This window comes from Mobula hypostoma, chromosome 8 (genome assembly GCF_963921235.1).
Source record: "Mobula hypostoma chromosome 8, sMobHyp1.1, whole genome shotgun sequence".
NCBI classification, from domain to species: domain Eukaryota; kingdom Metazoa; phylum Chordata; class Chondrichthyes; order Myliobatiformes; family Myliobatidae; genus Mobula; species Mobula hypostoma.
In genome coordinates, this window is record NC_086104.1 from 88,450,330 (window position 1) to 88,462,919 (window position 12,590).

The following is a 12,590-nucleotide window of genomic DNA, read 5'->3' on the forward strand; positions in this document are numbered from 1 at the left end:
GTACTTTGATAATAACATGTACTTTGAAATTTGAATGTTGGGATTTTGCTCCCAAAAAGCTTCAGCACTTGTGTTTTTTTTCTCTCATTGTCTTTCATAGACTCGTTAATTAGTCAACAATTAGTCTTGGGTAACCACAGGGATGTTATCAGGTGAACTTTAACTACTTGGATTTTGTATTTTCCTTGGCTGACAGTTCCTTGCATTCTTTGTTTGGACGTTTAACCAGTACTGAAGAACTAATCCTGCTGCAGAGAACACGCCGTGTTGTTTTGCACTTGAACTCTTTTACAGTTCTGGTGTTCCTTTGACCTAGCTTGCCATGCTACAAGTTTCTGGAATTTCCAGTCTTTAGTAATGGAGTCAGATTTTCTGTAGTTTTATTGATTGCATTAACAGACAAATTGCTTTCCATCTGCATCTGACTGGGCAGTGTACATTCCACTCCATTAACTGTTCAAGTGCCCACTAGCTAGTAAATCTGTAGACGGAGGACAAGTAGAAACACAAAATATGTGAGGAAAGCATGATCACTTCTTGTGCACAAAACGGGCATAAAATGGTTAAAGACTCATTTAACAGGGTCCTCCACCTGAAACACTGACACTTAGCTCGGCTAATCTCTTTATGCAAACTGTGTGATTTCAATTTTCAATTATTGCTGGTGGAGATTGGTTTCCTGGTTTTAATGTTCTTCACATGAATTCTCAGCGTGAAATCCCTGAAGTACAAGTTTATGCTCACAAATCGGATGTTTAAGTTCACAAACAAAAAGTTGTAAAGCTGAGTCCTGTGCGGTTTTATGTGCTTTGTTTTTTTTTCTGGCTTTGTCCCATTAAGTAGGATGAAGAATAGGATTTTGTTTAGTGAAAGTGTAAAAGAAAGGAGTTGAGATTTACACGGTGCTTAAGCACCACCCCAAGATGTCAGAAAATGCTTCTCATTACGCTCTTAGTTACAATTTAATTATTGTCACACTTAGTTTGTGGGCAAATATGATAGTATAGCAAGATCCCACAAAGAGAAAATTAAATGAATGAAATATTAGTCCGCTGGAGTTGATTCAGTGAATAATATAATAAGTTCCTGTCTATGCAACATGATGGGATCTTTCATTGTCGAGCTGAAAGGTTGAGGCTTGATGTAATGCTTAGCCTGACAAAATAGCACTCCCTCAGGATTCTACCGGGGATGTTGATCGGTAAGGTTCACTGATAAATCAAGGCATATGTATTTTCATCTTGGCGCCTTGGCATCTCGTTACCAGATACGTAATTCGAACATGTTGGTCCATGGCCTTCTCTACTGCCGTGATAAGGCCGCACTAGGGTTGGAGGAGCAACACCTTGTATTCCATCTGCGTAACCTCTGACCTGAAGGCATGAGCATTGATTTCTCGACCTTCTGGCAGTTGTCCCCTCTTCACCATTCCCCATTCCCATTTCTCTCTCTCACCATGTCTCCATACTTCCCCATCACCCTCTTGTGTTCTTCTCTCTTCCCTTTCTTCCATGGTCTTCTGTCCTCTCTTATCAGATTCCCCCTTCTCCAACCTTTTATCCCTTTCACCAATTGACTTCCCCTCTCCCGGCTTCACCTATCTCCTACCACCTTGTACTTCTTCCTCCCCTCCCCCCACTTTCTTACTCTGACATCTTTTTTTTCCAGTCTCGGCCTGAAACATCGACTGTTTACACCTTTCCATAGATGCTGCCAGGCCTTCTGAGTTGCCCCAGCATTCTGTGTGTGTGTTACTTTGATTTACAGCATCTGCAGAATTTCTCTTATTTGTGATCTCGTTACCAGAGGGATTTGGTGATTAATATTGATGAAGCCCCCAAATACTTTGGTTGTAGTAGGCCCCGTTTGATATCAAGAATGCACAGCTTTTCCCACCATTTATGAGCATCTCCTTCCCCTTGCAACTCTTCCTGCTCTCACGCTGACGTTGTGCCTGTGAACCTCCGCTGTGTTAAAACCTTGCAAACAAGCATCGGCGGAAAAGGTGTTCCTCTGCTTTGCAAGTCTTAGCAGTTCCCTCCTGTGTTTCTCATGTTTGTTCCCTCAATGTTTTGCAGACGAGCAGGAGGCTGTCCAAAAGAGAACGTTCACCAAATGGATCAATAGTCACTTGGCCAAGGTAAGAAATATTCCGTCATCCTAATTATATTCCAAGCCCATCTCCAGACATTGTTCTGTTTCCCTTACTGGCGAAGGACCAGAATGTATGTCATATGCAACATGGGCAGTTGTAAATGAGAGATCCCTCAGTGTTCAGATAATTTGCTCCAATTTGCCCTTGTGTTTACTGTTGATTGATTTGTCCCGTCGAATTTCCCGGACCCAGAGTTTTAGAGAGAGCTACCTCTTGCCGTTCTGTCCTTGGTGAAAAAAATCAAAATGAGAACGCAACCACTTGCTGATGTTTTGCAGCTTCAATTGATGTTGATGTGAAGGAGATTCAAAATGTCCGTTCTCCCCAAGGATCCACGGGGCATGTGCAGCCCATAAAGGCCAAATGCCTGATCATTCCTACCTGAGGGATGGTAAAGCTTCCACTAAAAGAGGCCGCTATGAAACCAAGTAATGTCCGGCTTCATGGATCTAAAACAGAGCCTCCCTTCAAAAAGCCTTTGACCTCTTTATTTTTTTAGAGTTCAGTGTTTGTTACTCTAGCATTGCATTGATGCTTTTCAGTGGAACTTGTATTGTGTGTTAGTTTAGTGACGTTGTATTAACAGTTCCACATCTCACCATCCCACATTTTCTGCCCACTCCTGTGTCAGGGAGGCTGGGCTTCAAGCTCTGGGGGATAACAGCTTGTGCAAGGTTGATGCTGGATTCCTTCACGCTCCTTGGGGTTGCAAGCAGACTCTTGCAATGCACATTTCACTGTACATTCTTATTAGCTGCTTTCTGCATTGAACTCCTCATCAGAACTTATTCGTGGCCTTGTGATGTGGGAGGAGCCAGAGCAAATCCTTTACCCTTTTCCTGACTCAAGTTATTCACTCACAGTGAGTCATCCATCTCGATCCAGTCCCCAAGCTAACCTCTAAGTTGAACACAGTAAGTGTCTGACTGACTGAGAGTGTTACACCAGGTGCCGATGTGTCTTCATCCTGGGTTGCTGGTTATCTAACAGAGTAGAAGCACAGGGACAGGGTAGGGTGAGGAAATTGGAGTGGCGTGGTGGTGAGAAGTAAAAGCTGATTTATACTTCTGCGTCAAATGGACGCTGTAGCCTACACAAGTGGCCGACGCATGTTGTGAGCATTTATACTTGTGCGTTGGTGTGTCTGTGTCGCTCTGCAATTTGGGGATGTCGCGCATGCGCACACACCTGCCCATGCAAGGCTTCATGTTCATGGTAGTCTTTCTAGGGGTAAACAAGTGTAAAGCGAGCGTCTTTTTTAGTAAAAGCAAAATGTGTCCTCCATAATTTCGGAGGTCTGTAAAGCTTTATGGAAAGCATTGCAGCCAGAGTTCCTTCCCTGCCCTTCAGTCGCCCAATGGGAAGCTATTGCAGCGTAGGAGGAAATGCGATGCTACCAAGCAGACCAATCACAGTTGTCGTGGTTTGCGTTGCCGCGACGTGTAGTTACATTTTGGAAGAGGTGCGTGTCAGGCTACGGCGTGGAGATCCGCGTAGGCACTGCGTAGGATTCACAGCTACAGCGTCGATTTAACGCAGAAGTATAAATCAGCCTTAAGAAGTGGCCCCTTTCACCAGTGCAGTTTCTACATTTCATGAGCTTCGGACTCTCGCTCACAAACCACAAGTAGTTATGTATGATTTCCCAATGAAGCTCAGTCAGGAGACATGATTAGTTGGCCAGTTAATTTTAATTAGCAGTGCATACGTTGTGCTGAAGGAGCTCAGCAGGTCAGGCAACGTCTGTGTATGGGAATGAACAGTCGACATTTCTGGCTGAGGTCCTTCGCCAGGACTGGAGAGGGAAGAAGTCTGACCTGCTGAGCTCCTCCAGCACATTGTGTGTATTCCTCTTAGATTTCCAGCATCTACAGTGCCTCTTGTGAATTTTAATTAGCAGTCTATTTGACATTAATTCCCAGTTATGAAAGGGAATTGTACCAAACACATGTACAAGTGCTTTTTAACTTAGTTTCTGAAAGGGCTAGCAACTGGAAATAATAATCTTTGACTAACATCTTTTATGTTTTGTATACCCATTTAAAAAATTTCTTAACCTTCCAGGTATTACGAACTTAATTTGGGTAATCACACCTTGAAAATAACTGTTGCAATTTGGGTATTAGTAAATTGCTTCCAAGGTCTAGATATTTTACCAAAGTGTAATGACCAGAATTGGCAGTAACTTCCTAAACCCTTGGAACCTGGAAATTAATTAGAGGAAGCAGCAGCTGAGTGTGAATGAGGCTCGTGTAAGAAATGAATTATTTCATTTAAGTACGAAGAGGCATAAATGAATTTTAAGGCCGATGCTGATATGGGATTCATATTCCCTTGTATGTGGTACGGGTTACTATGGAAACAGTTACCTTTACCCAGTTTGCTGTTACCATGGAGATCACTCCCACAAGACAATGCAGCACAGCGCAATTTTAATTCTCAGAAACAACAAGCTAGGAGTAGGCTAGTTGATTCATATCTGACATTGTCATCTTCAGTGACCATTTTAGTCCTAGCCCTGGAGACTGTCCCCAAGAATTTTTTTTGAGGGGAGAGTTAACCCTCAGCCTCTGCTCTTCCCTCACTATGAATGGTTTGATACCCAGGTACTGTGGATTGATACTCCATATGCATCAGTGTAATAGGCCACTGCTGGCCACCTCACCTTCTACTGCTTCCATCTGCAGGCAGTGAAGATGGAGCATTTCAGACTGGCTTTCCCCACCCCAGACCTCACCTTGGGGGAGAGTTTGACCCTGTGACTGTGAAGCGACAGGGATATACACAGTGGCCACTTTATTAGGTACATCCTGAACCTAATGAGGTAGTCACCGAGTGTATGTTCGTGATCTGCTGCTGCTGTAGTCCACCAACCTCAAGATTCATCGTGTTGTGCACTCTGAGATACTCCTCCCACACCACTTTTAGAACACATGTTTATTTGAGTTCCTGTCGCCCTCCTGTCAGCTTGAACCAGTCTGGCCTCTCTCGTTAACAAAGCGTTTTCCCCCACAGAACAGCTGTTCACTGGATGTTTTTATGTTTCTCACACCATTCTCTGTAAACTCTGGAGACTGTTGTGTGTGAAAATCCCAGGAGATCAGCAGTTTCTGCGATACTCGAATCACCCTGTCTGGCACCAACAATCATTCCACGGTCAAAGTCACTTAGACCACATTTCTCCCCCATTCTGATGTTTGGTCTGAACAACAACTGAACCTCTCGACCATACCTGCATGCTTTTATCCCTTGAATTGCTGACACATGGTTGGCTGATTTAAATAATCGCACTAATGAGCTGATGTACCTAATGACGTGGCCACAGAGTGTGTTTCCATTTGTGTGGCTTGGAAAGGCAACTTCCAGGTAGGGGTTGTGGGTTTTGTAAGATGCTCTCTAAGGAGCCTTGGTTAGTTGTTGGATGATCCATACCTCTGTTCCTGTGTCTCAGTGGTGGAGTGAGTGAATGGTTGTAGACAGGCTGCTATGTCCTGTCTGGTGTCGAGCTTCCTGAGTGTCACTGAAGCTGCACTCGTCCAGAGAAGTAGTCCTTTAGCAGAGGAAACCTGTCGTCCTTTCCATCCGGGATTACACGTGGCTCCAGTCCCATACTGTGTGATTTACTGAATAAATCGAGCAAGCCCCTCGGTTCATGGGTGGTTATGACTTGAGTAGTGAATGGCCAGGTTGTCAACAGCACACTCATCCCAACGATGAATATTTATCTCCCAAAAAGCTTAACATTGCTCACTTTGTGCAGCAGTGACTGCACTTCAGATAGTTCCTGAACTATTGAAAGTTGCTGTATAAGAGTAAGGGACAAAATGGTCCTCTTGAAAATCAGTGTGATCTTCTGTGCATGGAGTCAAAGGAGATGGGGGAGATCATATAAATGAATTGTTCGCATCTGTATTTACTCAGGAGACAGACGCAGAGACCATAGAATTGAGGCAAAAGAGTAGTGAGGTCATGGACCATATCCAGGTGCTTGGTTTCTTGAGTGAGTTAGGGTGGATAAATCCCCAAGGGCCTGATGAGGTGTTCCCTTTGACTTTGTAGGAGGCTAGTGCGGAAATTGCAGGGGCCTTGGCAATACTTAAATATCCTTAGCCAAGGGTGAGATGTCAGAGGACTGGAGAATAGCTAATGCTTTTCCATTGTTTAGGAAGGCTCTAAGAATAAGCTGGGGAATTACAGGCCGGTGAGCCTGACATCACTGGTTGGTAAGTTTTGGAAGGTATTCTAAGTGACAGGATGTATAAATATTTAGATTGAAAGGGCCTAATTTGGAATAGTTATCATGGCTTTGTGCGTGGCAGGTCATGTCTAACCAATCTTATGGAGTTTTTCCGAGGAGGTAACCAAGAAGGTTGATAAAGGAAAGGTGGTGGATGTTGTCTATATGGACTTTAGTGAGGCCTTTGACAAAATCCCTCTTGGGAGGTTAGTCTAGAAGATTAATTTGTTTCACATTCAGGATTAAGTAATCAATTGGATTTGACGTCAGCTTAACAGAAGTCAGAGAGTGGCGGTAGATCAAAGATGGTGCTGATAAGGGGCAACTTGTTGTGTGCAGCTCTGATGGCCATTAATTATTCCTGTTCAGGATTTCAAGAGCTGAAATCCACAGCCACAGCAATGAGAATTTCAGTATGCAACATTGTCTTAAGATGTTTAGAAATTCTATCGGTACTCAAAATTGACAGGTCCCAGACTACAAACTCAGGTTGCGAGTGCAGTTTCCATTTAAGAGAAAGAAAGCAAGGAAAGCCTACTGGGCTGAAATGCAGATACCTTAGACACCCACTCCCACTCCCAACTATACATCTGGTGAATGTACAATTTCTGGAAAATAAAATTGAAGTTTGCAACACGATTGCTGTACTAGAGGGACATCAGGGACTGCTGTGTATTTTGCTTTATGGAAACATGGCCCACGCCATTTTGGATGCTGTGCTGCAGCTCAATGGCTTCACCATTCACCGTACAGACAGGACAGCTCAGTCTTTTCAAGGCAGAGGGGGTGGAGTATGCTTTATTATTAACTCATGCTGCACAGATGTGGCAGTCCTGTCTTAGTCCTGCTCACCCAACCCGGAACATCCAGTGATCAAATGTCGTCCTTTTTATCTGCTGAGAGAGTTTTCTGCCATCATCCTGGTAGCAGTGTAGATTTCACTTCAGGCCAATGGAGGAGCTGAGCTGCATGACCAGTAGGCACAAAACAGCACACCCTGATGCCTTCCCTTTCATTGTGGGGGATTTCAACTGGCCGAGCTGAAGAAATTCTGAACAACTACTACCAACATATCACTTGTGGAACCAGAGGAGTCAATACAATTGACCACCATCAAGATTGGAGAGTCTGATTCCCTGACTGTACTTCTACTCTCCACAGAGAGTAAGACTGCGGCACCTGTGCTGAGGACCAAGAAAGTACGGTCAAGGGAGGCGGAGGAGCACTTACGGGTCATCTTTGAGTTGGTGGACTGGATAATATTCAGGGATTCATCTTTGAGACTGATTGAGTATGCCACAGTTGTGACTGACTTCATCAAATCTGCGTAGATGAGCGTGGTGACCCTATGACCTGCTTCAGAGACCAACATCAGAACGTCTTTCAAAAGGGTGAACCCTCACAAGGCATCAGGCCCCGATGGTGAACCTCATAGGGCTCTGAAAACCTGTGCCAACCAGCTGGCATCAGTGTTCAAGGGCATTTTCAGTCTTTCACTGCTACAGTTGGAAGTTCCCAGCTGCTTCAAAAGGGCAACAATTATACCAGCGCCCAAGAAGATCAGGGTGAACTGCCTCAATGACTATCACCCAGTGGCACTCGCATCTGCGGTGATGAAGTGCTTTGATAGGTTGGTCATGGCTAGAATCAACTTCTGTCTAAGAAACTGCCTGGACTTACTGCAATTTGCCTATCACTATAATAGGTCTACAGCAGATGCAATCTCATTGGCTCTCTACCTTGGCCTTGGACTACCTGGACAATACTAATACTTGTTGACTACAGCTCAGCGTTCAACACAATCATACCCTCAGTTCTGTTGGATCTTGTTTAATTTCAGAGCCTTAGGGTTCTTCCAGGAGTCAAGCATGGCAAACAGTCTTAATTTCAAGTTTGTGGTTTATTTCAGAGTACAAACAAACATACAAATGCTAAGCAAACTAAATAAAGATCTGAACAATTATGCTAAGAGGGAAATTAATGCTAAGGGATGTAAGACATCAGAATAAAGATAGCACTTCTAAAAAATTTATCTCTTTTATAGATAAGATAAAGAAAAATCCTTAGAGAGGAATGAATTAATTAATAAGCTACATAATTAGAACAATTATATCGCATGGGTAATGTGCTAATATTTAGCCAGTGAAAAATGAGAAGGGTGATAAACCGTTAGTTTAGCTGCTATACCGCTTTCTGCCAGTGAGTGTGAAAAATACACGAGTTTGTTAAAAAGTAAATCTTATAAAAAGAAGTATTATTTAAAGAAAAGCTACAGTTTCCACAATTTTAATCAAAGAGCTCCAAACCTGGGCTTCTGTACCTCCCTCTGAATCCTTAACTTCCTCACCAGGAGTCCATTGTCCAGGCTGATCAGAAATAACTTCTCCTCCTCGATGTTGGTGAACACTGGCAACCTCAAGAATGTGTGCTTTAGCCCACTCCTCTACTATCTCTACAACCATGACTGTGTGGCTAGGCACTTCTCAAACGCTATCTATAAATTTGCCAGCAGTGCAGCTATTGTTAGCAGAATTTCAGTTGGTGTCAAGGAGACGTACAGGAGTGAGATATTTCTTCGATTATACCAACTATTACCAGCTATATACCAACTATTGTTGGCAGAATTTCAGCTGGTGATGAGGAGGCGTACAGGAGTGAGATAGATCAGCTGGTTGAGTGGTGTCGCAGCAAGCACCCTTGCACTCAATATCAGTAAGACCAAGGAATTGGTTGTGGACTTCAGGAAGGGGAAGTTAAGGGAACACATACCAACTCCTACTGAGGGATCAACAGTAGAAGGTTGAGCAATTTCAAGTCACTGGGTGTCAACATCTCTCAGCATTTATCCTGTGCGCAACATATTGATGCAATTACAAAGAAGGCATGACAGTGACTTTATTTCATTAGGAGTTTTAGGAGACCTGGTATGTCACCAAAGGCACTCATAAATTTCTACAGATGTACAGTGGAGAGCATTTGAACATTGCATCAGTGTCTGGATGGAGGGGACGTTGCACGGGATCAGAGAAAACTGCAGGAAGTTGTAAACTCAGCCAGCTCCATCATGGGCACTTCCTCAAAAAGGTGACATCCGTCATTAAGGACCCCCAGCACATGGGGCACGCTGCCTTCTCATTGCTACCATTAAGTAGGAGGTGCAGGAGCCTGAAGCCTGAAGACATACACTCAGTGTTTCAGGAACAGCTTCTTTCAATCCACTGTCAGATTTCTGAATGGACAATGAACCCATGAATACTTCCTCAGTGCTCCCCCGCCCCGCTCTTTTTGCACTACTTATTCAGTTTATTTTCTTATAAATACTATTTATTGTAATTTATCAACTATTTATTTTTATGTGTTGCATTGTAGTGCTGCTGCAAAACAACAAAGTTCATGACATATGTCAGTAATATTAAACCTGATTCTGATTTGAGATGGTTGAGTCTTTGACTGGAGGCCTCTAACTAGTGGCGTGCCCTTGGTATCAGTACTGGGTCCGTTCTTGTTTCTCATTTTTATAAATGATTTAGATGATTATGTGATAAACTAGATCAGCAAATTTACGGATGGGAGTGTAGTAGACAGTGAGGAAGGCTTTCGAGGCTTGTGGTGGGAGCTACACAAACTGGGAAAATGTACAGAACAATGGCAGATGGATTATAATGCAGACAATTGTGAGATGTTGCACTTGGGGGGACAAAACCAGGATGAGATTTACGAGTGAATGGTCGGGCACTTGAGGTGTGAGGTAGTACAAATGGACCTGGGAATACGGATCCATTCACAAACAAGGGAAAATCTGCAGATGCTGGAAGTCCAAGTGACGCACACAAAATGCTGGAGGAGCTCAACAGACTAAGCAAAAAAGTACGGTTGATGGAGTCCTGCCGAAGGGTCTCGGCCTGAAACGTTGACTGTACTTTTTTCCGTAGATGCTGTCTGGCCTGCTGAGTTCCTCCAGCGTTTTGTGTGTGATACAGATCCATGATTACTGGAAAGCGGTCATCAGCCATCATAAATCAGGGCATTGAGTACAGGAGACGAGATGTCATGTTGAAGTTGTGAGGCCAAATTTGGGGTATTGTGTGCAGCCCTGGCCACCTGACCTAGATAGCAATAAGATTGAAAGAATGCAGAGGAAGTTTACAAGGATATTACTAGGAGTTGAGGACCTGAGTTCTAGGGAAAGGTTGAATAGGTTAGGACTTTATTCATAGGAGCTGGGAGAGTGAGGGGAGATTTTATAGAGGTACACAAAATTACGAGACGGTTATAGATAGGGTGAATGCTTGCAGGCTTTTTCCCCTCAGATTGTGTGAGACTAGAACCTGAGCTCATAGATTGGAGGTGAAAGCTGAAGTATTTAAGGAGAATCTGAGGGGGTACTTCTTCACTCAGAGAGTGGTGGGAGCGTGCAACAAGCTGCTAGCAGAAGTGGTGGATGTGTGTTCAACTATAAGGTATAAGAGAAGCTTGGAAGGGTACACTGCTGAGAGAGGTATGGAGGGTGCAATCCAGGTGCAGGTAGATGGGACGAGGCTGAAGACCAAGCTGGTATGTACTGGATGGGCCAGAGGGCTTGTTTCTGTTCTGTAATGCTCTATGACTCTACAACTCTAAATGCAAGACCTACTTTTAATGGTATAGTTTCATATAGATGGTGTCTCAGTTTAACATCTCAGGTGAAAGACAGCCCCTCGGACAGTGTAACACCATCTCACTTACTGTGATGTTTGCCAGGCTGAATATTCCATTCAAATGAGCCACTGTTGTTGGGAATCCTGGAATTACTAGATTGTTGGCTTTAAATGCAGCAAATATTCCTGTTGCTCCCTGGACTATCAGGAAGCTAGTGAAATTTCTTTAGGAATTATGAATCCTAATGGAATTGCTAAATAATATCTTGCCATATTTTGGCCTAGTTCTTTCACATTTAGTTCCCTTGCACATCTTCAGTTTGTTTGCACCCTTTAAATTTAAATAGAAATCATACAACAAAAATATTACTTTGAATAGCTTCCCTTGTTTATATGGTTTTTTTTTGGGGGGGAGAACAGAGTGATTTGTCCTAAGATGATTATTAAGTGAAGTAAGTGTGTGTGTGTGTGTGTGTGTGTGTGTGTGTATAGAAAGAAGAAATTTCAGAATTCCAGAGTTTGCATGCTTAGCAACAACAATATTCCTAAAGAGGAAAGGCATGAGCTTTGTAGGACTGAGGAGGCTACAAAGGTAACAGGGGGAGGGGTGTGGAGGAATTCAATTGCAGGGGTGCCTATTTTGAGACTTTGCCACACTCAGGATACAGTGCACACAAGAAACTATATGGGGTGCTGGGTGAATAGGCCTTGGATAAAAAATAGCCTAAAGTCAGCAGAGTTTTAAATTTGTTTGAGAGTTTATTTTTGAAAGACATTGATCTATTGCACAAGTCCCATGGTAACCTGGAGAAAATGGCTCCTTATCTCATCAATGTGAGGATGGGGGTGTTGAGATAAAATGTATAATGATATTGTAAAGAAGATTAATTGGCAAACTAACTTCAAGAAAAGGTTTGGTGCTGTCATTTGGAAAATTGTTGCTCTATTCAAGAGACCATGACCAAGCCTTCATAAGATTCTCAATGAGGCTTACATAGTGTTACTCTTTGAAGAAGAGGACACAAAGTAAGTCCAAGGAGATGTGTGGTAATTCCTTACACAGAGTGGCAGGTGACTTAGGCAGCTAGATAGGTACTGTATTGAATGGACATGGATTGGAGGCAGAAGAGATTCAGTTTGTTCCTGTGTTGTTTTGCCCTATGTTCTCCCCGCTTTGTTGGAGGAACCCCAGTAACCAGAAGGTAGCCAGTAGCCAACTGTGGCTGCCGGGAATTTCACATGACTGCTTTTGTTTTCTGAAGATTTGATAAATTTCACGAGTGTATCTAGTTTGATGTATACTGCAAAGTGGGAAGCCTTGTGGGATCAGTCTGACTCACCCAGGTTTCTTCTTTGTTATTGAATTTAGAGCAAAACAAAAGAACCTGCCGGAAGAGTTGAGCTCAGCTGGTTGAGCCGTAGTTGTGGAGGCTGTGGAGCTATTGACATCTCGGGATGAAATCTAGATGATTCCTCTCCCCCCACAGATACAGCCTGACCTGCTGAGTTCCTGCAGTAATTAATTTTTTTTTCCTCCACATTTTTGACTTTACTTCACAGA

At 43.3% G+C, this 12,590-nt stretch overlaps 1 protein-coding gene across 12 annotated transcripts in view; it reads left to right on the top strand.

Moving 5' to 3' along the window:
- Positions 1-12,590, top strand: part of syne1b (spectrin repeat containing, nuclear envelope 1b) — a 504,374-nt gene that overhangs the window by 58,866 nt on the left and 432,918 nt on the right. For all 12 annotated transcript variants that reach the window (XM_063056272.1, XM_063056279.1, XM_063056269.1 and 9 more), the window contains exon 2: positions 2,079-2,140. In XM_063056272.1, the coding sequence (XP_062912342.1) occupies positions 2,079-2,140 (62 nt within the window). The remainder of the gene's footprint in view (positions 1-2,078; positions 2,141-12,590) is intronic.